Source organism: Ochotona princeps, chromosome 29 (genome assembly GCF_030435755.1).
Source record: "Ochotona princeps isolate mOchPri1 chromosome 29, mOchPri1.hap1, whole genome shotgun sequence".
NCBI classification, from domain to species: Eukaryota; Metazoa; Chordata; class Mammalia; order Lagomorpha; family Ochotonidae; genus Ochotona; species Ochotona princeps.
The window spans coordinates 2968638-2995128 of record NC_080860.1 but is presented as its reverse complement, the minus strand read 5'-3'; the positions used below and the strand labels follow the sequence as shown (position 1 = coordinate 2995128).

The 26491-nt window shown below is 58.1% G+C and overlaps 2 protein-coding genes across 2 annotated transcripts in view; both read left to right on the top strand.

Annotated features, from left to right (window-relative positions):
- Window positions 1–7020, top strand: part of ATP6V0A2 (ATPase H+ transporting V0 subunit a2) — a 29609-nt gene extending 22589 nt beyond the window's left edge. The window contains exons 15-20 of the mRNA XM_004595411.2: window positions 331–541; window positions 2373–2492; window positions 3641–3760; window positions 5040–5157; window positions 6109–6280; window positions 6676–7020. Coding sequence (XP_004595468.2) covers window positions 331–541; window positions 2373–2492; window positions 3641–3760; window positions 5040–5157; window positions 6109–6280; window positions 6676–6781 — 847 coding nt within the window. The 3' untranslated portion in view covers window positions 6782–7020. The remainder of the gene's footprint in view (window positions 1–330; window positions 542–2372; window positions 2493–3640; window positions 3761–5039; window positions 5158–6108; window positions 6281–6675) is intronic.
- A 2463-nt stretch (window positions 7021–9483) lies between these two features.
- The window catches only part of DNAH10 (dynein axonemal heavy chain 10), an 85445-nt gene continuing 68437 nt past the window's right edge, over window positions 9484–26491 (top strand). The window contains exons 1-14 of the mRNA XM_036496384.2: window positions 9484–9817; window positions 12774–12857; window positions 13964–14058; window positions 15139–15247; window positions 16475–16590; window positions 17680–17899; window positions 19423–19580; window positions 19804–20034; window positions 20661–20851; window positions 21780–21978; window positions 22964–23158; window positions 23564–23734; window positions 24650–24826; window positions 25317–25442. Coding sequence (XP_036352277.2) covers window positions 9604–9817; window positions 12774–12857; window positions 13964–14058; window positions 15139–15247; window positions 16475–16590; window positions 17680–17899; window positions 19423–19580; window positions 19804–20034; window positions 20661–20851; window positions 21780–21978; window positions 22964–23158; window positions 23564–23734; window positions 24650–24826; window positions 25317–25442 — 2286 coding nt within the window. The 5' untranslated portion in view covers window positions 9484–9603. The remainder of the gene's footprint in view (window positions 9818–12773; window positions 12858–13963; window positions 14059–15138; window positions 15248–16474; window positions 16591–17679; window positions 17900–19422; window positions 19581–19803; window positions 20035–20660; window positions 20852–21779; window positions 21979–22963; window positions 23159–23563; window positions 23735–24649; window positions 24827–25316; window positions 25443–26491) is intronic.

Sequence of the window (26491 nt, the reverse complement as noted above, 5' to 3'; positions counted from 1 at the left end):
ACACACACACACACACACACAGAGAGAGAGAGAAATAGAGATCTTCCATTTGCTGTTCACTCCCCAAATAACTGCAGTGGCCAGGGCTGGGCCAGGAACCCAGGCAGATCTGCAGCCAGGAGCCAGGAGCTCACCCAGGTCTGACACGTGGGTGGCAGGGCCAAGTACTTGGCTGTCTTCTGCTGCTTTCTTCTGCTGGATGGGAGGTGGAGTGGCTGCTAGTCAATGGCACTCCCGTATGGGACGCTGGCATCCTGGTGGTGGCCGCTGGGGCTGGCCCCTGCTCTGTACTCGGCCACTGAGGCCTGTCCCAGCACTGTGGCTCTCCAGGCACTTCCGGAAGAACTTCAACATCTACCTGGTCTCCATCCCGGAGCTGCTGTTCATGCTCTGCATCTTTGGCTACCTGATCTTCATGATCATCTACAAGTGGCTCGTCTACTCGGCCGAGACGTCGCGCGTGGCACCCAGCATCCTGATCGAGTTTATCAACATGTTTCTGTTCCCTGCCAGTCCCACCAGCGGTCTCTACTGGGGCCAGGTGGGTGCTCCTCTCCGTGCTGAGAGCTCCCACTCTCGGGGCCAGGTGGGTGGGTGCTCCTCTCCACACTGCGAGCCCCCGCCGGGGCCAGGGGGTGCTCCTCTCCGCCCTGCGAGCCCCCGCCGGGGCCAGGGGGTGCTCCTCTCTGCGCTGCGAGCTCCCACCAGGGCCGGGAGGTGCTTCTCTCTGCCCTGCGAGCCGCTCACCCTGTGGGAGCCTGCAGCCAGGTCCCGCTCCCAGGGCAGGGACACATCCCGACGGTTTTTCCTCACATTCCGTGCCTGCCATGCTATCATGCCGGGCTCACCCCCGAGGACTTCGGCTTTCCTTACGGCTGCATGCTTGTGCCCTTGTGGTACTTCGTAACTTTTCTTTATGTCTCTCCTGTTCATAATTTTCTTTTTTTTTTTTTTAAGATTTATTTTTATTGCAAAGTCAGATATACAGAGAGGAGGAGAGACAGAGAGGAAGATTTTCCGTCCGTTGATTTACTCCCCAAGTGGCGGTAATGGCCAGAGCTGAGCCAGTCTGAAGCCAGGAGCTCAGATCCTCTCCCTAGTCTCCCACACGGGTGCAGGATCCCAAGGCTTTGGGCCTTCCTTGACTGCTTTCCCAGGCCACAAGCAGGCAGCTGGATGGGAAGTGGAGCAGCTGGGGTTTAGACTGGTGCACATATGGGATCCTGGCACGTGCAAGGCAAAGACTTTAGCCACTGAGCCATCACCCCAGGCCCTAGATTTAGTTCTTTATTTGCAAGAGTTAGAGAAGTAAAAATTTTCCATGTTTTAGTTTACTCTTTCCATGACTGTAACATCTAGGGATGGGGGGATGGGCCATAGTCCTCCAATAGTCTATAATAATAATGATCAAATGGGGGCCCACGTGGTGGCATAATAGGCCAATCTTTTGCTTTCAGGGCTGGCACCATATGTGGCTGCTGTTGTACTGCCAGTCCAGCTCCCTCTTATGGGCTGCGAAGGCAACACTGGGTGGCTGCAGCCCATGAATCCCTGCGTCCTTGGGAGACCTGGAGGAAGCTCCTGGCTCCTGGCTTCGGATCAGCCCCCGTTTGCTGTGACCATCTGGGGAGAGCACCAGCGGATGAAAGACTGCGTTCTCTCTGTTTGTCCCACTCTGATTAAAAAAAAATGAAGATTTATTTTTTATTAGAAAGGCAAATTTACAAAGAGAAGGAGAGACAGAAAAATCTTCCATCTGCTGGTTCACTGCCCAAGTGGCTGCAATGGCTTGAGCTGAGCTGATCTGAAGCCAGGAGCCAGGAGCCTCTTTTGTGTCTCCCTTGTGGGTGCAGGGTTCCTAGGCTTTGGGCCATCCTCTGCTGCAACTCCCCAGGCCACAGGCAGGGAGCTGGATGGGAAGCAGGGCCACTGCTTGCAGGAGGAGGATTAGCTTGTTGAGCCACCACTCCAAGCCTAAATTCTGACTTGCAAGTAAAAAAAAATTCATATTTATAATATATTTATAGTTCATTTATATTCATTTATTTATAATATAAATATAACATATTTATAAATCTTTAAAAACAAATAATAATCAAATCTCCATAAGCCCCAAGAGTGCACAAGAGTGTTGGCTTGTGTTTTCCAATTCCAGTGTTTTCAGATAATTACTAGCTGGGATTGACTCTGCAATTTTCCTTTGATTGTCTTGTCTGTCTGCTGTGTCCTGAGGGCTGCCCTCGAGTTGAGGTGGTGGGAAGAAGCAGATGTGCCTGGCAGCTGTGGCTCACCGAGGTTTGCAGAGCCTGCGTCTGGCAGCTGTGCACCGTGGGCCTGGCCTGGCCCCCACGCCCTCCCTTGTGCCCCCACAGGAGCACGTGCAGAGGCTGCTGCTGGGCATCGTCATCCTGTCGGTGCCCGTCCTCTTCCTGGGAAAGCCCCTGTTCCTGCTGTGGCTGCACAACGGGCGCAGCTGCTTCGGCGTGAACCGGGTGAGTGTGAGCTGGCTGTGTGAACCGGGTGAATGTGAGCTGGGTGAGTGTGTGAGCCGGGTGAGTGTGAGCTGGGTGAGTGTGGGCAAGGTTGGGGTGAGGGTGAGTGTGAGCTGAGGCTGCTGAGGTCAGGTAGGATTCGGGGCAAGGCCAGGCCTGTGATGTCACTGCCAAGGCTGCCTTAGAGGGAGGTGGGGGCCGCCGGCTGTGCTGGGGCTTGACCGACCCTCAGCATGGCTCGGCTTGGTGAAGCTTTTCCGATTCCTTCCCTGCTTTTTTTTTTCAAGGTAGAGGGAGGAGAGGAAGAGGTAGAAATCTTCCATCTGCTGGTTTGCTCCTGAAATTGCCAGAAGGATCAGTGCTGAGCCAGGTCACAGCCAGGAGCCTGGAGCATCGTCTGGGTCTCTCATGTGGGTGCAGGAGCCTCAGCTCTCGGGCCGTTATGCTGATTTCCCAGGCACAGTAGCAGAATGCTATGTTGGAAGTGGAGCAGCTGAGACTCGAACCGCCAGCATTGCAGGCAGTGGCTTAGCCTACTGGGCCACAGTGCCAGCCCCACATTCTTCCCTTTTGGTGCTTTTTTTGGAAGTTACTAATTTAAGCAATGTGACTAAATTCTAGCCACTGTGCCATCTGTCACTGCTTTCCCAGGCGCATTAGCAGGAAGCTAGATCGCAAGTAGAGCAGCTGGGATTCGAACCCGTGTTCAGTTAGGATGCCAGAGTCACAGGCAGTGGCTTGCCCACTGTCCCGTGTGGAGGAGCAGTCCATTGCGTGGAGGACCACGCTGTGTTTGGCGATGGACACTCGGCTCGTGCCAGTATGGATGAGGCGGCTGATGCTGCTGTGGCGAGCGCGGGGTGTGGACTCGCCTCCCTGGGTCTGATGGCAGCTTTCACGGGGTCGGCTCTGCAGCAGAGCCGCCGAGTGACTGTGCGGCAGTGTCCTCCCCAGCCCTTGCCCTGCCAGCGCTTGCTGCTTTAGTCTCCAGCAATGGCCATCCTGATGAATATGCAGTGGTTAGTTTTCCTTTAAAGGAATTTATTTTTATTCCTGAAGAGCTGACTTGTTGAACACCGGTGTGTTTTCCCCTGGCTTTGTCTTGGCCGTGTGGTGCCAGGCACTCACTGGTCTGCTTTGGTTGCCAGAGTGGGTACACCCTGGTCAGGAAGGACAGCGAGGAGGAGGTGTCACTGCTCGGGAACCAGGACATTGAGGGCGGTGGCGACCCACAGGAAGACAGCTCCCGGGATGTGCTGTGCAAAGAGGTGAGCGGACACAGGGCAGGGCTGCAGGCTTCCGGGGTGCTGCTGGGGCCTGCGGGCGGTGCTGCCACCCTCCACCTGGGATCAGGGTATGGCTCAGAACTGGTTCAGGGTTGGTTTGGGATTGACACTGGGCTGGTCTGGAGATGGCACGGGGCTGGTTTGGGGTTGGCTCAGGACTGGTTTGGGGATAGTGTGGGATTGGTCTGGGGTTGGCTCAGGGCTGGTCTGGGAATGGTGACCAATTTCTGGGCCTGCAAGGCTGGTTTCTCTGAGTCTGCTTCCTCCTCTGGGCCTTTGGGCTCCATCGCACTGGGAGTCCGGCTGCAGCTGAGAGAAGGGCGTGCTGACCTGCTGTGCGCCCCAAGGCCGAGCCCTGCTGAGCCTGGATGGGGCTGGCCAGGCAGGAGCCCTCCCTGGAGCCCTGACTGCTGCTGACAGCATGCAGCTGCCCCAGTCATACCCCGCAGACTGGGGCGCACACGGCAGAAACATGTCTCCCACTGCTCTCCCGTCTGGGACAAGAGGCGGGTGGGCAGCCGCTGCCCTTGGCTTGCAGGCAGTACCTTCGTGCCGTGTCCTCGTGGGGCCCTTCCTCTTGTACAGCCCTGTGGTGTCAGGCTGCACCTCGATGACCTCCGGCAGTCTGAGCTGTCCCTTTAAAGGCCCTGCCTCACATGCCAGTAGGCCGGCGTTAGGGCTTCGACACTTGAGTTCCTGGGGAACACGGCCCAGTCCACAAGGTGCGGAAGGCAGTGAGGCTGGGCAGGCAGATCCAGCTCTCACTGCCCGCCCCTTGGCAACTGCCTGGCTGTGTAGTGAGGACTAGACAGCTCCCGACTGTCCCCGCCGTGTTCTGGGGAGCCACTTTGGTATCTTCCCTGGGGACCAAGCACACTTAATCAGGGTCGCAGAACCACAGAAGCCGGCCTGGGAGACCGTCGCGTCCCCCTGTTTGCAGCTGGCCCTCAGGGTCCCTGTGCTTTACCCACAAGGATCAGTCAAAAGGTGAACCTTCTCCGCGAACGTGTGAACCGAGGCTGGTCCAGACATGCGCAGGGGCTGTTGTGGAGTGTGGGACTCAGGCCATTATGGTGCTGGGGACCAGAGGAGGGGGGGGACAGAGGCTGTGGTGGCAGAGCCGGGTCTCCCTGCCCGTCACACAGGACCCGCGCCTAGCGGTCTTTGGAAGCTGGTCCTTCCCCTGCAGTGCTGAGCCGCTTGCGCAGACCGCAACTGTGCGTGGCCTGTGGGCACTCCGACATGTGTGTTGCTCTCACAGTTTAACTTTGGGGAGATCCTGATGACCCAGGCGATCCACTCCATTGAGTACTGCCTCGGCTGCATCTCCAACACGGCCTCCTACCTACGGCTCTGGGCCTTGAGCCTGGCTCACGCACGTAAGTCCTGGCTGCGTTGTGGGAGGCTGCAGGGGGCTCGGGGGGCTCCAGGGGCGCTGGAAGCTTCTGAGGACACGTCCACCCTCTGCCAGTCTCCCTGTGAACCGCAAGCGCTGGGGAGGTGTCTGCACTGCCCTTCAAGCCCAGGCATCCCGGGCATGACTTTTGGCCTTGGGGACGCTGTGAAACCAGCCTGAGTCAGGAGGGGTGTTGAGACTGGCCGAGGCCCAGGCTCCAGGGTGTGCTTGGTGCCGTTACTGTGCTCAGCGTTCCTGCTACGCGCGAACATTTATTCATGACAAGCACACAGTGCGCTGACCAGCTCTGACCACGGGTGGGTGTGGATGATTGGTGATGGAAGTGTGGTCAGATTGCCATGGCCACAGTGTATGGGTGGCAGTGTGGGCATGAGGTCCACGCAGCCTGTAGTAACATACTCGCCGTCCTGGTCAGCTCCCGGCACCGCCCTGCTGTCCCCTGCTGCTGCTGGCTGCCTGCTGTAGGTCAGTCACCTGCACAGACAGCGAGGCCTGTAGCTATGCTGCCCTCTTCTGGTCTGTGCCAACTCCTGGCATGTTTTACAAAGATGGGCAATTCAAGGCAAAGACGGTCCGACAGAGATAAAAATGTGGCAGAGAAGCAGAGTGGTAGCAGGTGGGTGAGCATGGCAGGGCCACCTGTGTCCCATCCACAGTGCCTGCTGGTGCACCTGCTGGGAGGCAGTAATGGCTCAGGTTTGTCACCTGCCACCCATGGGGGAAGGGAGAAGGCCTCTGGTTTTCTCGAGTGCCAAGTCAGGCTCGTGTGTGAGCCGGTCACGGGCTGCCACGGGCAGGAGAGGCGGGCTGCACACGTGGCTTGTGCGTCACCGTATGTGTGGTTTCCCGCGATGTTGGGGGGTGCTCATCCGACTAGCTCACCGAGAGACTCGCAAGGTACGTTCCTTCGCAGAGCTGTCCGAAGTGCTGTGGGCTATGCTCATGCGCGTGGGCCTCCGTGTGGACACCACCTACGGGGTCCTGCTGCTGCTGCCCTTCATCGCGCTGTTTGCCGTGCTGACCATCTTCATCCTCCTGATCATGGAAGGGCTGTCGGCGTTTCTCCATGCCATCCGCCTCCACTGGTGAGTGCCACAGCCAGCCTCAGGGCTCCGCGCCATGGGGTCCCGGCTTCCTCCCGGCAGGTGCCTCCTGCCCCAGCCCTGCAGGTGTGTTGTTGCTGTGACAGAAGCAGGGTGGACATCACAGGGCCTCTGTGTGCGCCCCTTCTGGGCCTCCCGGTGCCCTGCCGTCCTCCAGCCTGGTCCACAGACCGGCTCCAGTCACAGTTCAGGCCTTCAGGACTTGGGCCAAGGCTCCTCGTGGCAGCGGGGGTCCGCCTGGCTGGCACACATGGGGCAATGCCGCCTGACAGTGTTTCTGCCACTAGCTTGCACGTAAGATGTGCCTCCGACCAGGGACTGTGGCACAACGATGTCACCTCACATTAACACGAGCGTTTCCTGTTTGTGTTTTTTAGGGTAGAATTCCAGAACAAATTCTACGTTGGTGCAGGCACCAAATTTATTCCTTTCTCATTCAGTCTGCTTTCGTCAAAGTTGTGCAGCGAGGACCACACGGCATGAGCACAGTGCTGCCTCCTACCGGCGTTCAGATTTCTCAGGAGTGATCACCTTCGAGAATTTCCTTGATGTCACATTTAGGACATACAAAAAAAATCTGTCTGATTGATTGCCTTACGATACAGCCAGATAACCCTGTAAGATATACCTCCTCCTTGTATGATAAATATTTGTAAGGTTCTGTAATGTAAGATTTCTAATTTTTTTTGTTTTTATGATGAGCAAATATAAGTTAATGCCAATTGTTATGTTAAATATATTTTTTAAAACGCAGGATTTGGGGAGGGGAACCCATTTTTTTGAATGGCTAGTTGAAAATAGTTTGAATACTTGATTCCTTTTAAACTCTTTTAAAAAAATGTTATTCAGTCACTCAAAGATGCCAGATAGTATTTTCAGAACACTGAAGTGGGACGTAGTGTTTTGTAAGACTGCATGGTGGATGAGCTGCTCGACCGACAGGAAGTGGCCTTCCCCCCGCTGTGCGCAGGGCTGCAGGCAGAGGCTCCCACCTGCACGTCTGTCCTGCTTTAATAATCGGAGAAAAAAATGAGATTTAAGATAATGTAAATGATTATCCCACTGATAAATTTTAAAAGAGATTCTTTACTTGTTCTCACTCAAAATCAGGTGTGCTCATTGGCTTTGAAAGGTGACTGTGCGGCCAGCTGCAGCCGCCGGGGGCCTACCGGAGGGGGCCCGGAGACAGAGCAGTATTTTGTATATTTTTGTAACAAAATACAAATTAGGATATTTTACCATGCAGAGATTGTACCTGTCCTCGAGAAGAATATACTTTTTTACTGTCAGACTAATTAGAGGCAAAATTCTGATGCAGATTCCAAGGCAATGGAGCCAGCCCCGCCTGGGCAGGCGCGGGCGGCCCCCGAGGAGCCAGGCCTCCTGGGGGTCCCAGAGGCCAGCCGGCCCTGCTGAACTTGATCTGGTGTGTATTCTGATAAACTCTGTTCCTGTTTCTTTTGATGTTAGATCCTCATTTTCCAAAACGAATGTAGAGAATTTCCCTGTTTTAACAAATGCCAGGGGTACCCACTTAGAGGGGCCCGATTGTCAGCAGGCCCCTGCGCCCTGTGCTGGCTATACGCGCCTGGGGCTGATCTGCTCCGAGGCCCACGGGCACAGTGACAGGCAACCGGAGCCCGCGGGGCTGGTCAGGTCAGGCAGGGGCAGCACTGCAGGGCCCGGCAGGCACCCCACTCCCCAGGATGGCACCGGGGCAGACAGCGCCCTGCTGGGCTCAGAGCTGTTCCTTAAGGTGGCTGATCTTGCCTGCGCATGGTCCTGCTTGTCCTCTGAAGCCTCCAACTCCAGGCTGCTCCTCTCGCTGGCAGCCGCCCTCCGGCTAACACCTTGTGTGAGGGCCAGGGCCAGGTCCCGTGCCCGTGGGGTGTGCGCAGTGCCTGTGCGGAGCGCAGTTAGGCTGGAGGCAGTGAGAGCTCCGCAAACGGCTCCATGTGTCGTGTGTAGGTGATTCCTCACCAAGTGGCTGGGCCCAGCCGTGTGGCCGGAGTACTCTCTTGTTTTGTTTTGAAGCTATTGTACATTGAATGTTACTTTTTTTCTTTAAGTATTTATTTGATGCCAGGAGTGGGGCCAAGGCAGGAGCAGGAGCCTCTATCACGTCTCCCTTGGGGGTGTGACCATCAGCAGCCTCCTGGAGCTGCACCAGCAGGAACCCAGAACTGGGAGTCAAGCCCCGACAGTCCAGTGGGGGACGTGGGCATCCTAGCCGGCACCTTCAGCAGCCAGTGTCACTGCAGCTGTTGTCCCGGGCACCTGTTCCTGCCTCCTGCCTTCAGCACGCCCAGGAGAGCTGGCGGCCTGGACGCTGCCAAGTACCTGCCACTTCGCTCCGGGTGATCGTCACTTCGCTCCGGGTGGCTGTGCAGGTGTCGCCTTCACATTGATGGGGCCCCAGCCAGGGAAGATCTGATTCCAGGATGCAGGGAGGCTGCAGCGCTCCCATCGACACCCTAGGGTGCTGCTGAGAACGGCTCAGTGTGCGCTGTGGACTCTCTTTTCATCCAAGGCCGCCTTGTACTGCTTTCTGGAACGGCTGTGGGGGCAGCATGCTGAACTCAGTGTTGCCCACAGGGCACAGGTGCTCGGAGCAGGGTGACCCAGGCCCGTGGTGCCTGGCCTGCTGGGACATTCGCCTGCAGGACTGTCCACAGCTGCTACCCCGTGCTCTGCTCCGCGTCCAGACATGCCCACGGCGGGAGCCAGCTTGGCGGGAATCCTCAGGCACTGGAAGGCAGTGGTCGGGAGCCCTGCTTGAGATGCTGCATTCGGGGCATGACGGCTTGCTAAGAACATTCCAGGTGTGCCTCTGTGAGGAAATCCAACAGGAAGGCAGGGCCGGTTTTCAGGGTTCCCAGGTAACAGCACCAGGGGCTCATGGTCAGCCAGGGCAGCGAGCATTTTGCCCCACAGACCCATGAAAGGACGCACTTGCAGCTTCCTTAGTATTGGACTGACTTTTACTAACGGCAAATAAAAGTGTCTATATTTTTAAAACGTGGCTGTTCTGTTCATTTTGTCTTGGTCTGCTGCACAGCCCCGAGCGTGCAGGGACACGCAGGGCTGAGGGTTGGGGGTGCCCCTTGCGCCTCGCCTCGTGACCGCAGCTGCCCCCGCGCCCTGCGCGACCTCAGCTTCCACTGCGGCGCGGGGCACCGGCGCGGGCCAGGCGGCTGGCGGCCGTTTCCTGGGTGCCCGTCGCCAGGGGCGCCGTTGCTACGGACGCCCGCCCTTGCTCCACCGCGCCGGGTCCCGGCTGGGCTGGCTGCGCCCCGCTCGCCGCCATGGACGACCTGCGGGTGCTGTGGATGCGCGACCGCGTGTACACGGCCTTCGGCCTCACCGACCCGCAGCTCTTCGAGGAGCTGCTGGGTCGCGACGACGGCGAGGGCGAGGACCTCATCCTGCACTTCCTCAACCAGAGGAGCGACGAGGAGAACGCCGTCGCTCTCTTCTTCTGCCGCAAGGTGGTGCCCGAGGAGGAGGAGGTGGAGATGGGTGAGCAGGCCGCGCCTCCCCTCCCGCCGGGGGCTCAGGTGTGGACACTGAGCGCTCGGGCGGCTCAGGTGTAGGCTATGAGCGCTCGGGCTGGCCCGTGGCGCCCGTGGGGCGGGAGACGGTGCGGCCGGGAGACGGTGCGGCCGGCACCCACTGCGCCGGGCGGTGGAGCCCTTCAGGCTGTGGATGAGGTGGGTGACCGGCCCCCCACTCCCAGCACCCGCATCTTCAGAGGGGGGCGAACAAGCGCTGAGCCAGCGCGCAGCTGCCCACTCCACGCCAGTGCCGGGCGCTCGTCTGCCTGCTGTCCGGCGCCAGCGCTGGAGTGGAGGAAGGGCCGAGCCAGGTGGGTCGGTTCATTTTAGAGCCCCTGTGAGGCGTGTGCCATGCAGGGCAGGCCCAGGACCGCAGAGGGAGCCAGGGAGGGACCCCGGGGTCAGGAACCTGCCTGCAGGAGGCCGAGAAACACGGAGCAACTGTCCAGACCCGGGTGAGGGTCCAGGTCGCTGGGCCGTACTGGTCCTGGTCTTGGCCCTGGCCCGGTCCTGTCCCTGTCCTGGGCTGTGCTGGTCCCAGCCCCTCCCTGTCCTGTCCCTGTCCTGTCCTGTGCTGGTCCCAGCCCCTCCCTGTCCTGTCCCTGTCCTGTGCTGGTCCCAGCCCCTCCCTGCCCTGTCCTGTCCTGTGCTGGTCCCAGCCCCTCCCTGTCCCTGTCCTGGCCCTGTCCTGTCCCTGTCCTGGGCTGGTCCCAGCCCCTCCCTGTCCTGTCCTGTCCTGTGCTGGTCCCAGCCCCTCCCTGTCCCTGTCCTGGCCCTGTCCTGTCCCTGTCCTGGGCTGTGCTGGTCCCAGCCCCTCCCTGTCCTGTTCTGGTCCCGGTCCCCTGGCACCTCCCCAACCTCACAAGCAGACTGCACGTGGCTCCTGCGGCCACAGAGGACTACGTGGCCCCTGTGGGAACCTGACCTTGGGTTAGACCTCAGGTCTGGAGAAGTTGTGGGGCCCTGAGTCTGAGCACCATCCACGACCACACGACCCTGGAATCAGGGAGCTGCCTGGGACCGCTGCAAGCCAGTGGCCGAGTTCTGTGTCCACTGGCAGCGGGCTGACCTCGCTTCCCACAGACCCCCTCGTGTTTCCCGATGCTCTCCGGGACACCAGAGGTCCCTGCCTGCCGCCGGCCCCTAGCACTGCCCTCAGCTGTGGACTTCGCCAAGGCCGCTGCCTGGGGATGGGGCCAAGCGTGCCATCCCCGGGAACTTTGGGAGCGCTAACCAGTAGCTCTCAAAGACAGAGGTGGGGGGCATGGGTTGCCACTTGAGCTTTTGCTTGTTAAGTCCCCAGCCTTACCAAGGCCACTGCTGGGAAGGGGACAGCTGTGCCAAGGACTCGGGAATACAGGGGGCCTGTCACCCCACGAGTGTGTCTCCCCACGCCTATCCTCTCTCTTACTCTCCCTGACCAAGGCAGGGCCTGGGGTGTCCCTGGGCAGCTCAGGGTGTTGTCCTGGCTGGGAAGGTGAAGTGACACAATGTCAGTGAGTGGACTGTTGCTGAGTAACTTCTTCAAGTCACCACAATCACGTTGTTTGTAATGTGGAGGTTGACAAAGTGACAGAGCAGCCTGCCAGCAGCCCTGAGCCCAGCCTCCCGTGCCCACAGGAAACGCCCGCAGTGAGTCTGGTCAGATCCTGCTGGATCCTGCTGGATCTCAGGCGGCTGCCAGCTCTGTCCTCTGTCTAAGGAGGCATGTATGCGGTGATCATGGAGCAGTCTCCCACATCTTAGTGTGATGATGTTCTGTGCCTTGTCCTCCCTCCCCCTGTGTCTCGGGGACTTCTCCCGTGTGTCCCCGACTTGATAGATTCTAAGTAGATAGATATGTTGTGTTCGATTTGCCCCTTTCCCAATGGCAGAATACTCAGCTTCTCAGAGTACTGGACTCCATGACGGAAGCCAGTATGCAGGTGTGTGTGCGCACGGCATGTGTAGGAGCGTGTCATCCAGAGAGTCGGGCTTGCAGTTTAAAATTTTTTTATTTTAAAGATTTATCTATTTTTATTGGAAAGTCAGATATACAGAGAGAAGGAAAGACGAAGAGGAAGATCTTCCATCTGCTGGTTTATTTCCCAGGTGGCCGATCCGAAGCCAGGAGCCAGGAACTTCCTCCAGGTCTCCCATGCAGGTGTAGGGTCCCAAGGCTTTGGACTGTCCTCGACTGCTTTCCCAGGCCACAGGCAGGGAGCTGGTTGGGAAGTGGGGCTGCCAGGCACCCATATGGGATCCTGGCATGTGCAAGGCGAGGGCTTTAGCCACTAGGCTACCCTGTCAGACCCCAGTTTTTCATTTTAAAAAGTATTTATTTACTTGAAAGAGTTATATATAGAGAAAGAGAAACAGATCACCCATTTGCTGGTTCACTTTCCAGGTGGTTGCCACGGTTGAATCTGGGCTAGTCGAAAGTCCAGGAGCCTCTTCCCATGTGGGTGCAGGGTCTCAAGGCTTTGGGCCATCCTCGACTACTTTCCCAGGCCATAGACAGGGAGCTGGATGGGAAGAGGAGTAGCTGGGAAGTGGAGCAGCTGCAAGTTGAACTGGCGCCCCCCGTGAGATGCAGCGTTGCAGATGGCAACTTCACGTGCTCAGTTCTCCCACCCATGGACCCCGCGGTCCGCTGCCTTTGAGCCTCCTGCTCAGGGCCCTTGCACACCCTGGGCCCCATTCTCTGTGGTTCAAGTCTGTGAGTCTGTGCTGGGGGCACTGTGGTTGTTCGAGTGGTCCTGGGCCCTGGCAGGATCTGCAGGAAGCTTCCCAGCTGTCTCGGGAGGGTGGCCCCGGTGGTCGAGTCGGCCTGCTTGGACATGTTGCCCTGAGTGCCACATCCCCGTTGTGCTCCATGGGGACGCAGGGACGCAGGCGGCCCATGGACGCACACTCTCTTTCTGTCTCCCCCTGTTCTGAAGAGGACATCCCCGTTCCAGCTGAAGAGGCGAATGAGGAGGATGATATGAACATGGAGAACGTGGACGTCCCAGAGAAAGTCCCAGGTGTGGCGCTGGGCGGGGCACTGCTGAGGGACCCCCTGGGCGCCCTGAGGGGCTGGGCGGGGCACTGCTGAGGGACCCCCTGGGCACCCTGAGGGGCTGGGCAGGGTACTGCTGAGGGACCCCCTGGGTGCCCTGAGGCGCTGGGCGGGGCACTGCTGAGGGACCCCCCTGGGTGCCCTGAGGGGCTGGGCGGGGCAGCTGAGGGACCCCCTGGGCACCCTGAGGGGCTGGGCAGGGTACTGCTGAGGGACCCCCTGGGTGCCCTGAGGGGCTGGGCGGGGCAGCTGAGGGACCCCCTGGGTGCTCTGAGGGGCTGGGCGGGGCAGCTGAGGGACCCCCTGGGCACCCTAGGGGCTGGGGGCCACTGTACCAAGGGACCACGCCCACACCACAGCCAGCTGGGAGCAGCATGTGTTCCCTCTCCTGCAACTCTGGGGACCCCAAGTCCAGGGCCCAGGGGTCATCGTCGTTGAAGGGTGGTGAGGAGCGGCCACTTCTTGGCCTCCGTGGCTTCGGTGGCTGGTGTCCTCGGCTTGTGGACGTATCGCCAAGTCCCTGTCTCTGATCGCGCCCTCTCGTTCAGCTGCGTTTGCTTTTATATCAACATTTCTCTACAATGTGTGTGTGTCTCTCAGTCTTCCCACTGTTGGCTTACTCCCCAACACCTGTATTTAAAAAAAAATGATTTGCTTATTTTTGTTAGAAAGATATACAGAGATAAGGAAGGACAGAGAGAGAAGCATCTTCCATCTGTTGGTTCACTCCCCAAAGGGCTGCAATGGCCGGAGCTGAGCCTGGAGTGAGCAAGTTGGTGACGTGTTCGCTGTGATGCGTACAAGACTGCACAACTGTTTTCTGTTATGTAAACATGTCAAAGAGCATGCCTAAGTGCACACCCACACACACTGAAACACGCGTACACACGTAACACAACACATGTACACATATAATGCACACACATGTGCATGTTGATTTCTGACACCTGCCACACAGCTTTCTTCTGCAAGACCTTGTGTGCAAGCGGTGCACACGCGTGTTGCTGACACGTGCTGTGGGAATGTCTGGGTTCGGGCGATTCCACCTGTGCATCGTGTCCCATTTTGCAGTGAAAAACATGCAGCTGAGGAGCGAATCCCTCGTGCCGCCTTCTGTCAGTGCAGAGGATGAGGACACCGCCAGCTCAGGGAGGCTCCCGGCTAAGGTAGTGGGCTTGCCATCCTCACTTGGGGGTGACCGGCCCTGCGTGCCAGGGACAGGCCACACTGGGGTCCCACGGCCACCCTGAGTCGGTGAGCAGATGGAAGGACTCTGGGTACTGGCTGGCAGCAGTGGAAGGGAGCCCACAGGTGGAGCTGGGATAGGTTGGCACCAAGGGCCACCATCCTCTCCCTGTGGGATCTCGTGCCCTGTGCTTGGTTCCCTCAGCCTTGCTAACTAAGCACTGCTGGGCATGGTAGCAGCCTGCCTGGGGGCCGATCACAGAGGAATGGAGCCAACTGCTTCGCCCAGCCCCGTCCCAGGGTGGGTGGGAATCAATAAAGAGTAGTAGGGTGATCCAGTTGTGCTGGGAGGGCCAGACACACAGGTCTGGGGTGCAGGGCTCAGGGTGGGCCCACAGGCCTGGGGTGCAGGGCTCAGGGGTGGACCCACGGACCTGGGGTGCAGGGCTCAGGGTGGGCCCACAGGCCTGGGGTATGGGGCTCAGGGGTGGACCCACAGGTCTGGGGTGCAGGGCTCAGGGTGGGGTGCAGAACTGGGGTGCAGGGCTCAGGATGGGCCTACAACCTAGGGTGCAGGGCGTGGGGTGGGGTGCAGAACTGGGATACAGGGCTTGGGGGTGGTCCCACAGACCTGGAGTGTAGGGTGTAGGTGGGCCCACAGTCCAGGGGTGCAGGGGCTCGGAGGTAGAGTGTGGAGCTGGGGTGCAGGGCTCCCACAGCAGCCCTGACACTCAGCTGGCCTGGATGTCCCTGGCCCTATCCTGCCATGAGACAAACCCTCGGCCTGGGTGGTGGCAGAGCCTGGTCCCTTCACATAGCTACGTGTTGGCTGCCCTGTGTCAGTTGCCGGGGTGGCCAAGCTGGCCAGTAGACTGCCCAGTGGGTCTCAGTCTTGGCAGACTGGCACACCAAGGCCTTCCCAGGATGCCTGCTGTGTGGCTGGCTACAGGTCAGCAAACGCCATTGGGGAGGGCACAGGTGTGCCTTAAGACTCTGGGATGCTTGGGTGGGCATGACCCAGGGGTCCTTGGCTGGGTGACATCTCTGCTGTCTCGTCCCAGCGCCTGGTTAAGCGCATCGTGGAGAGGACCTACCTGCAGGTGCTGGGTGTTCCAGTGCCCGAGGAGTTTCTGGACCAGAACGTGGTGTTCTTCCTCAGAAACACAAAAGGTACATCCTGGTGTGTGTGTGCTGATGCGTGTTTGCATGTGTGCACAGTTGTGAGGGCTGTGGTGTGTGTGTGTGTGGAACTTCTTCCTTTATCACATTTCCTTGGAGTATAGCTTTATTTCAAACAAGTATTTATTTGTTAGAAAGGAAGTTACAGAGAGAAGAGAGAGAGACTGTTCTACCCACAGGTTCACTCCCCATGTGACTACAAAGCCCAGGTTAGGCCAGGGCCAAAGCTGGGGGGCTGGGGCTCAGCAGGAGCTGCTGGCTCCGGGCTCAGTGTGGGCAGGGAGCTGCGATCGGAAGCCAGCGCAGATGGGACCGGCAGGTGCCTTGGGCCGCCCTGGTGGAGGGTACCGCCCAAGCTCCCTGGCAGCTTGTGGCTCTCTCTGGCAGCTGGGACACCTGAGATGGGGTATGGGGGAATCTTGAGTCTGGTGGGGTACCACTCGCTGGCTCACCTGGCACAGAGTGGAGAGTGGCCATGAGTAAGTATGAGGGTCTCCCCACCAGGGCCCCCCACCCCACTGGCACTGATAGATGGACACAGACCCTCAGGTCATCACAGCCAGGAGACCAGCAAATGTTTGCTCCTTCTTTTTCTTCTGTTCTTAAGACTGTATTTTTCTTAAAGATCTATTTATTTTTATTGGAAGGACAGATCAGATTTACAGAGAGAAGGGGAGACAGAAAGATCATTGGTTCCTTTCCCAAATGGCTGTAATGACTGAAGCTGAGGCAATCTGAAGCCAGGAGCCCGGAACTTCTTCTGGGTCTCCCATGCGGGTGCAGGCTCCCAAGGCTTTGGGGCGTCCTGCACTGCTTTTCCAGGCCACAAGCAGGGAGCTGGATCACAAATGGACAGCCAGGCCTGGAATTAGCAACCATATGAGATGCTGCTGTTGCAGGCGGTAGCTTGACGTGCCGCGCTACATGCCAGTTCCCAATAGACGTTTGTAGATGAGCCAAGTGTTTCCCATTCCCACCCGTCTTCAGACAGTCTAGTCAGCTGACAGAGGCGTGTGGTCCCTGCAGCCTGCGAGGGGAGTCCCTGGACCACAGAGCCTCAGCTTGCCTCAGTGGCCCCGGGGAATTGTTTCTGCACAGGGAGTGGAGAATATTCTGGGCTTGCAGCTGGAGCACCGTGGTGCCATGACCCCAGGAGGCAGATGCTCGCCCCTGGCCTCCTCCCCACTGACCTTTGCCCTCTGCCCTCTTCCTGCCCAGAGACCGTCACTGAGGCCAGCGACATGAGTGAGGCCCTGGAGATCATGCCCGAGGTGCTCGAGTACGGCATCCTGAATCGCCAGGTGCTTGGCTTCCTGAAGGACATCATATGCCAGGTGAGCGGGCGAGGGCTGGTCTTGGCATTGCGGGGAGCCGCTCAGTCACCCTCAAACCTCAGCTTCTGGTTCTCGGACAGAAACTTGGCAGAAAACAGGATCAGAAGATCGGCTTAGTTTGGTGCCCATGAAATGCATGCACATTTTTTTTTGTTTTATTTATTTTTGTTGGAAAGACTGATTTTATAGAGAGACCAAAAGATCTTCTACCTGCTGGTTCACTCTCCAAATGGTTGTAATGGCTGAAGCGGAACCGATCCAAAGCCCGGAGCCAGGAGTTTCTTCCAGGTCTCCCATAGGGATGCAGGGTCCCAAGGCTTTGGGCTGTCCCTGACTACTTTCCCAGGCCACAAGCAGGGAGCTGGATGGGAAGCACAACAACTAGGACTCAAATTGGCATTGATATGGGGTCCTGGTGCTTGAAGGGGAAGGATTAGCCAGTGGAGCCATCGCGCCAGGTCGCACACAAAGTTCTTTCCATAATTCGCATTTTCCTACAGACTCCGTGAGGACCACTCAGAGATGAGGATTTAGACTTGTTTTGTATGAAAATGAAAAAACTGTTAAGTCTGATTTTCTCCCCAGACTGTTGTCAAGTCCCTGGATGGCTATCTCATGTCTGGTAAAAACCTTGTATGGCGGTGGTTTCTTAAGGATCCATTTCTTTATTTGTGTTTGAAAGGCAGATTTACAGAGTATGAAGGAGAAAGAGCCCGTGCCTCTGCTGGCTCACTCTGCACGTGGCGGCAACGGTCTGGGCCAGACAGAAGCCAAGAGCCCGGAGCTCCATCCGGGAGTCCTGTGCAGTACGGGGGCACAGGCACTTGGGCCGTCTTCCTCTGCAGGTTCACTGGCAGGGAGCAGGATGGGAAGCGGAGCAGCCAGGACTAGAACCTGAACCCCTAGTGAATGCTGGTGTCCCAGGCTGCAGGCCCTGCCGCTTGGATCACAACTCAGATGTAACTTCTGTGTCTTTGGGTCTGAGCAGGTCGAGTTCTCGCACCTGTGCCCGTGAGGGCCCAAGGCCCGCCGCGCTGGGCGCCAGCAGCCGGGACGTTGTGTGACTTGGCCACGCACTTGGCATTGCAGGTGTTCCTGCCGGCTCTGTCCTTCAACCAGCACAAGATGGAAGCAGCGTCGGGCCTGGCCCCCGGGGAGGCCGTGGGCTTCCAGGAATACGAGGCAGAGCTGCCTGCCGTGCCCGGGGAGGCCGTGGAGTACCACAGCGTGCAGCTCATCCGGGATGAGTTCCTGATGAACATCCAGAAGTTTGCCAGCAGCATCCAGAGGACCATGCAACAGCTGGAAGGTGGGTCACCGGGGCATCGCCTCCCCACACACCTCCCCCCGGCCCAGGGTATGGCTGTCTCACCATGAGAAGAGACAGTGTGTGATGGGCAGAGTAGGAGGGAGGGGAGATCCTAGGGGGCTGCCTGGAGGAGGTGGAATCACACTTCCTCTGAGAGGAGCATGCAGTGAACCTGTTGCACTGAGAGCCTCTGCACCTTGTCAGGTTGGCGGGGGCCTGGGTAGGGGGAGAAGGTGTATGGTGGGCCAGGACAGGGAGCTGACAGGTGGGCTGAGGGTGTGAGAGGGGGCCAGTGTTGTGGCACAGCTGATAAAACCACTGCCTGCAACACCAGCATCCCATATAGGCGCTGGTTCAAGTCCCGGCTGCTCCACTTCCCATCCAGCTCCCGGCTGATGACCTGAGAAAGCAGTGGAGGACGGCCCAAAGCCCTGGGACCCAGCACCCACGTGGGAGACCAGAAGCTCCTGGCCGCTGGTTCAGGCTTGGCCGCTGTGGTCATCTGGGGAGGGAACCAGTGGTTGGAAGATTCTCTAAGTCTGAATTTCAAGTAAATGAAAAAAAAAAAAAAAAACAAAAACCTTAAAAAAAAAAGACAATGTTTTTCAGCCAGGATGTTAAGGGTCATGAATAGGCTGTCGTTCTAGAACAAATAAACTTATTTTTCTTAAGTGGAAGTGCTCGCATTGGCACGACCGTGCTGGAAGCCAGAAGATCAGAAGTGTGCATGTTCTCCGTGTGCTCCTGAAGAGCATTGTCAGGGGGAGCGGGAGGGGCCCCAACCACCAGTCCCACTGCGTTCTGTTCCCCGGGGAACGTCCGTGCAGTCCGTCTCTGCTCTCATCTTTTCCACATTTGTCTTCACACTGAGTGCCTGCCAACTTTTGAGAGAAGGTTTATGTATTTGAGAGTCAAAGAGAGTGAGAGGAAGTGGCTGGGGCAGATTCCTGTCGTGGCTGTTTTACTGCCACTGTGGCAGCAGCCGGGGCTGGCCTAGGCTGGAGCCAGGAGCCGGCCGCTCCACCCTGGTCTCCCACATGTGGGCCGTCTCCGGCTGCCTCCCAGCCGCATCAGTAGGGAGCTGGGTGAAAAGTAGAGGCAAGCCTGGGTGCCGGGCACTCTGCTGCGGGATGAGGCTGAACTCATGGTCATGGTGCCAGCCCACTTCTCAACTCCCCTTCCGGTTGTGAGGGTTCCGTAGCAGCTGTTGCGTGGCTGATTTTAAAGAACTTTGTGTTTCATCTCCCAAAAGGCTGTCATGGCTGGGGCTGGGCCAGGTTGAAGTTAGAGGAGGCTAGAGTTCCACCCAGGCTTCCCCATGGGTGCAGGGCCCAGTCACTGAGGCCCTCTGCAGCCGCCAGTTCAGCAACATCAGGAGGGGACTGGGTGGCCAGAGGGGCAGCCGGAGCTGTGTTTGGGTCTCTGATATGGAGGCCGGCACCTTCTCAGGGGTTTAAGTTGCTACACCACAGGGCTGGCCCACCCCTCTGGATGACGGACACTCCCTCCGCCCCCATCCCCAGGCGAGATCAAGTTGGAGATGCCAAATGTCAGCGTGGAGGGGGAGGTGTTGGATCTGGCTGCCGACCCCGAATCCCTGGAACTCCTGGAGCAGTGCGTCATCAACTGGCTGAGCCAGATCTCCACTGCCCTGGAGAGTCAGCTGAAGAAGACTCCGCAGGTGATCACCCAGAGGTCCCCAGAATCAGCTCAAGCCTCTGCCCCCACCGCCCCCCACCTGGGCACCAGGGACCCTGGAATCTGCAGGGTTCAGCCCTGCACCCAACCTGTACACCCCATACCATGGGTCCCTGTTGGGGCGGCTGGGCAGGCTGGAGTGGGTGCTGAGACTGTGCCAGGACTGCGCCGGGTCCATGCACACACACGCGTCCGTGTGCCCACAGGGCAATGGGCCCCTGGCGGAGATCGAGTTCTGGCGGGAGAGGAACGCGACCTTGAGCGCGTTGCACGAGCAGACCAGGCTGCCCGTGGTGAGGAAGGTGCTGGAGGTGCTGAAGCAGTCGGACTCGATGCTGGTGGCCAACCTGCAGCCCGTGCTCACTGAGCTCTTCAAGCTGCACATGGAGGCCTCGGACAACGTGCGCTTCCTGTCCACCGTGGAGCGCCACTTCAAGGTAGGTGCGCGGCAGGCCGTTTCAGTGGGCCTGCGGGAGCCCTGCGGGAGGGGTGCCAAGCGTGCAGGCCATGCGGCTGTTTGCTGAGCAGGCCTGGCTGTCTCCCCAACAGCCACATGGAGCTAAAGCGTGATGTCGTTTGAGGCAGAGCCAAGCCTCAGATGTGCGGGACTTGCATGTTGGTGGCATTTGGTGTGTGAGGGGCCCTGCAGAGGAGCCTCCCTGGGTCGATGGAGTGGCTGTGCATGCATTCTCTTTACATGACGCATGCATACATGCACGTGTGTACATGCAAAACCACAATCCTTATTTATAGCACACGAATGTGGTCACACTCCACTCACGCCTGTGGGTTGCCATGTTCACATGTCAGTCTTCCGTCTCCACGTTAGGGATCCCATTCCCGGCCCCTTCCTCTGTGTGTGTGTGTGTGTGTGTTGATTGGCTCCCCATGGGAGGTGCCAACTCCCTGCAGCTGAGCCTCTGTCATGACACACCTCCTTGGTAGCGTTTCTCCCTGGGCAGAACGTCACGCACGGCTCAGGGCTCCCCGTGGGAAGTGCTGACTCGCTGGGGCTGAGCCTCTGGTGTGACACACCTGCCCGGCCATGTTTCTCCCTGGGCAGAACATCACGCATGGCTCTGGCTTTCATGTGGTCCTCGATACCATCCCTTCCATGATGAGCGCCCTGCGCATGGTCTGGATCATTTCCCGCCACTACAACAAGGACGAGAGGATGATCCCGCTCCTGGAGCGCATCGCCTGGGAGATTGCGGAGAGGGTCTGCCGTGTGGTCAACCTGCGGACCCTGTTCAAGTAAGTGGTGCCCAGCGCTTGGTGCAGTCCGACCCGGCACTGGTGGCTCTGAGGGTTGCTTGCCTTGGCCCAGCCTGGCGCTGGCAGCTCCACGGGGTGGCCACTCACCCATTCGCCAGCTGCTGTCTGGTGGTCTGCGTGTCACCTGTCACTGCCGACCATCCTAAGGACACTATGTCTCCAAAGGAAGCCCTGTACCCTTAGCACCGGCTCCACGGCCCCCAAGCCCCCCAGCCTCCCAGCCAGGGGATCCTTAGTCTGGGACCCCAGCTCCCTCAGAGCCACCTCCTCTGCTTTGTTCTTTCTTTATAAGGATATTTATTTGAGGGAGTTACAACAAAGGAGGGAGAGAGTGAGAAAGATTAACCTTCCACCCACTGGCTCACTCCCAGCTGGCCACCTGGCAGGGGCTAGCCAGAGCTAGGAGCTTCTTCAGGGTCTCTCGTGTGTGTTAGGGGCCCAAGCACCTGGGCCATGTCTGTCTGTTTTTTTCCCCAGGCCATTAGCAGTGAGCTATATGGGAAGTGGAACAGCTGGGCCTAGAACCAGTGCTTTATGGGATATTGGTGCTGCAAGCGGCGATTTTACATGCTATGCTACAATGCCAGCCCCCCTTTTCACTTTCTTAATAAAGATCTAGGGGGCAAGTGTTGGGTTCAGAGGTTAAGACACCTCTTAGGATATCTTTATCCCCCATAGGGGTGCCAGGGTTGGAATCCACGGTACACCCTAAGCATGTACACCCATGGCATGACAGCATACCATGCACTGTAGGTAGGGACTCTGGGAACCTCTGTAGAATGTGGAAGAAAAGAGTTGTTTTGAGACAAGAGAAAGGCTTCTTGCCATGGTGTGGGCTCCCACCAGGTACGAGCTGGGCCTTCGCCTCTGCCTGCCTTCCTGCCACGGTGGCACCTTGGCTTCACAGGGAAAACCGAGCGAATGCGCAGCGCAAAGCCCTGGATGCCAGGAACACCCTCCGACTGTGGAAGAAGGCCTACTTCGACACCCGGGCCAAGATCGAGGCTTCGGGCCGGGAGGCGCGCTGGGAGTTTGACCGGAAGCGGCTTTTCGAGAGGACCGACTACATGGCCACCATCTGCCAGGACCTCTCCTACGTGCTGCAGGTGATGGGGCAGGGGGCGGCAGGGGAGCACATGGGAGTCGGAGGGGCCAGACCAGGAGAGACAGTCTGGAAAGAATGCATAGAACACACTAGAAAGTACCAGAATGTACCGGAGCAGCCTGGGTGTCTTGACACGTCTTGCGCTGTGGCGTGTCCTGGGCATGCCTGGGCTCTCGGGACGCGGCTTGTTCCTGCTCTTCCCCAGTTCATGCACCTCTCTGGCCGGTCCTTTTCTGTGCGTTTTGCAAAATCCTGCCCCTCCCTCTTAAAGATTCCCCCAAGCCCACTCCAAGACCTTGTCTCTTTGTCCTTGCTCTCGGTCGCAGCATCCCTGTCCAGGGATTCAGCCTCAGCGTGTGACCCCAGGGTGATCTGATTGCCGACGGTGTGGGGTGGATGTCCGCAGGGACCAGGGTTTGCATGAATTGGCCACCACACTTTTCCTGATGACTAGCTGCTCACCCACCCGCCCTGCTGTTCACCTACCTGTCCACTCACCCACCCACATATAACCCTATCACCTTCCTGCCTGTTTATCTGCCCATCCACCCAATCATGTACCTACTCACCCACCCACCCACCCTCCACCCACATATCACCCCACCACCTTCCCGCTCATTGTTTATCAGCCCACCCACCGATCCCTACCCACCTCCACTTCTGGCACCCTGCTTGTGCCCTGGGGAAGTCACCAGCTTAGGACCCAGGACTGGCCTGGGAGATTCGGGAAGCAGCTCCTGGGTGGAGAGTAGAGCTGAGTGTGTTCTGGCCGAGAGCTGGCCTTGTCCGCTGGGGCTGGACCAGTGAGGAGCAGGTGCCGCGAGGTGCTTTGGGTGGCCTGGGCATGGGCAGGACACACGCCCAGCTCATGTCCTCTGTGCAGCGGGCACTGCCAGGCCTCTGTGGCGTGATTCTTGCCTTGGGGGCAGGGTGATGCAGACACACAGCCCCTTGGTGGCAGTGTCTTCACCGCCTCACTCATGCAGGTCATGGAGGAATTTTATAACATCTTCGGTCCGGAGCTGAAGGCGGTGACCGGGGACCCCAAGCGCATCGACGATGTCCTGTGCAGGGTGGATGGCCTGGTCAAGCCCATGGAGCACCTGACCTTTGACCCTTTCAGCATTAAGTCCTCGCAGTACTGGAAATACGTGATGGATGACTTCAAGATCGAGATCCTGGCAAGTGGCACGGCTGGCGGGGCCATCTTGGCAGCGGGCACTCCGCGTTTCTGCGGGGTTACCTTGGCCAGGCTGGTTAGCGATGTAGTTAGATTGTAATGGAAGTTTAATTTGCTGATTTTCACATTATTGGTGTGTGTACCTGCTACGGCAGCACCAGCCCTTGTGTGGTGACCGCACCACCTCCCCCGCCATGGAGGTTCCTCCCGAACTTTGTATTCCAGCAAATCCCTTCCCTGTCATTTGGAGCCACTTGGGAGAGAGAGATCAGAAAGCCAGGGTGGCATGTCCCCCCCCTTCCACTGCTGACCGGCGTCCTCGGCCACGGGCCACGCCTCCCGCGTTCCCATGCCCGCTCCAGGCCCACGGGGACTACTTTGACGCCATTTGCATTTCCCTGTGCAGGTTATAGAGAAAGAAGCGAAAAACTTCATTGATGAGTCCTTCAAGACACTCCGCTCGGCTGAGGCCGCGTTCGACATGCTCCTAAAGTTCAAGCACATTCGCTCCCGCGAGGCAATTAACAGGCAGATGATGATGAAGTTCAACGACATTCTCGCACAGTATTGCAAAGAGGTCACCATTGCGAGAGCCGATAATCACCAGGGCTGCAAAGCACACATGTGGCATAGCATGAGCAGTAGACTTTTGGGTGGGCTGGCCTTTTTCCAGTGCTTTCTGGAATTTTCCTCCATAAGCCTGTCACCTAGTGCAGGTTGCTCACGCTTGCCTGACTTGTTACTGAGCGGAGACGTTCAGAAGGAAGTAGTCTGGTGTGGCTGCCCCTGGGGGTGCTGCTGGCAGTCATGGTGCTAACTGTGCCAGCTGCAGTTGCCCGTGTCCCAGGATCCAGTTTGCACCTGTCATCATTACAGAACATTTCTCCCTGGCCTTGCATAGCCCGGGTGTGGTGTCAGACCCACGCCATCCTGGAGCAGTGTGTGCATGAAACCAGGGGAAAGTTACCTGGAGCGTGACAATTAGCTGCTTCCTTAGGTGAAAAACCACGATAAGTTGTCCTCGAATATGTTCTTATTTACATTATTTTTTATTCCTTAAGTTCATGGTATATCAATATCTTTTTGTAAAGATTCGTTTATTTAAGAAGCAGAGCTCTTCCTTACGGTTTCAGTCCTCAAATGGTTGCCATTGCCTGGGCTGGGCCAGACCAAAGCCAGGAGGCAGGAGCCAGGAGCCTCCTCCGGGTCTCCCACGCGGGTGCAGGGTCCCAAGGCTTTGGGCCGTCCTCCACTGCTTTCCCAGGCCACAGGCAGGGAGCTGGAGGGGAAGTGGGGCTGCCGGGATTAGAACCGGCGCCCACATGGGATGCTGTTGTTGCAGCTATGCCATAGCATGGCGACGCGGGGCGACGCGGGGTGTTGGTTGATCACCAGCTGTCGCGTGCTCTCCGGAGGCAGGGCAGCACGTGGTGCTCTCGGTCTGGAGGTCAGGGTGGCATGTGTTCCTCACGTGCTGGTGGCTTCCTTTTAGGTCGACGTCATCAAGAAGATCTTTGTGCAGAACCTGGAGAACCCACCGCTCTACAAGAACCACCCGCCTGTGGCTGGCGCCGTTTGCTGGGAGCGGTCACTCTTCTACAGGATCAAGCACACCATCCTGCGCTTCCAGGAGGTGGAGGAGCTGCTGGACAGTGAGCGGGGGCAGGAGGTGCGTCCCTTGTCCATGGCCTGATCCTGCTCAGGCGGCCTGCCAGGTGCCAGCAAGGGAGCGGCGGGTCTCCATGGGGGTGCGCCTGTGTAGGCCGTGGAGGGGTGCGGCTCAATTTCATACCCACCTCCCCCATGGACTTTCTGAAGTACTGTGTGCATGTGTGTGTGGTGTGGTGTGTGTCGTATGTGGTGTGTGAGTGTGTATGTGGTGTATGTGTAGGGTGTGTGCATGGTGTATATGATAACTGTATGTGTGGTGTATGTGTGTGTGTGTGATGTGTTCTGTGTGGGTGTGGTGTGGTGTGAGGTATGTGCCATGAGCGGTGTAGTGTGTATGGTGTGGTGCGTGTGTGGGGGTATGTGTGGTGTGTGTATGGTGTGTGGGTGTGTGGCGTGGGCCATGTGTGGTGTGTGCAGTGTGTGAGCCCGCACACCTGCTGGTCTGGAGAGACGAGGGTCACGCAGCAGTTGTTGGGATTCTCTGGCAGGTGAAGCAGAAGTACTTGGAGGTGGGCAGGACGATGAAGGAGTACGAGGACCGGAAGTACCTGCAGTGGCGGGAGATGACGGAGCAGACCTTGCCTGCGCTCATGAAGAGGAGCCTGCTCACCAAGGTGGCCCTCTGCAGACCCTCGTCCCAGGCGGGCCAGCCCCAGCGGGCCACGGCATCCTTGCACAGTGTCCTGGGACAGGGCAGCTCTGGGATTCCCTGGGCAGGGGATTCTGCCCAGACCTGCAGAGTGTGCTGAGCGTTTGCTGAGCTGCAGGTGACGTAACTGGCAGGTGCCCGCCATGCCCTGCAGGGAGCTGCCCTTCCTCCTGCTTAGTGCCATGGTCCGTGCTGTACCCTGGCCTTCCCCAGGTCAGATGCTGGGTGCTTAGTTCAGTGGTGAGCGCAGGTGGGCATCAGGACCGGAGCGGGGCCAGCTTCGGTGCTGCCCATGCATGCCCAAGGCCACAGGTACTCTTGTCCCTTCTGGCAGATGCTGTAGGATCAGGACAGGGCCTTGGCCTGGGTGTTAAGATGCTTAGGTCCCACTTTGGAGTTCTAGGGCTGGATGCCGCCTCCAGCTTCCTGCTAACACGGACCCGAGAGGCCATAGCGATGGCCCCCAGGACCACTGCAAGCACTTGGGGAGTGGACCAGGGGTCTTTAGCTCTCTTTCTGCCCGTTGAATTAAAAACAAATAGCTGGCGGGCTTGGCAACGTGGCCTAGTGGCTAAGGTCCTCGCCTTGATCCCATATGGCCGCTGGTTCTAATCCCGGCAGCTCCACTTCCTCTCTGTCTCTCCTCCTCTCAGTATATCTGACTTTGTAATAAAAATAAATAAATCTTTAAAAAAAAAAAAATAGCTGGCACAGAGCCCGCATGCCCCTTCGGCCACCTTCAGATTCCCTGCTGTGCCAAGTCCAGGCTCGCTGTGGTAAATAGTTTTGGCGAGTGGTTAGGGAACACTGGCAGGGAGAACGATCGGTGTACATTTTCTTAAGTATTTCTGATGAGCAGTTGAGTCCATGGGCAGAGCAATTGACCACCCTGGCCGTTGTGACACTTTGGGGGTGTTTGGTCCTTGAGATTCTACCCAAATACAGCAGCTGCTGCCATCTCCCTACCCAATCACGTTTCCCAGTCTCCCAAGGGGAGCCAGGGTCCAGGGCTTT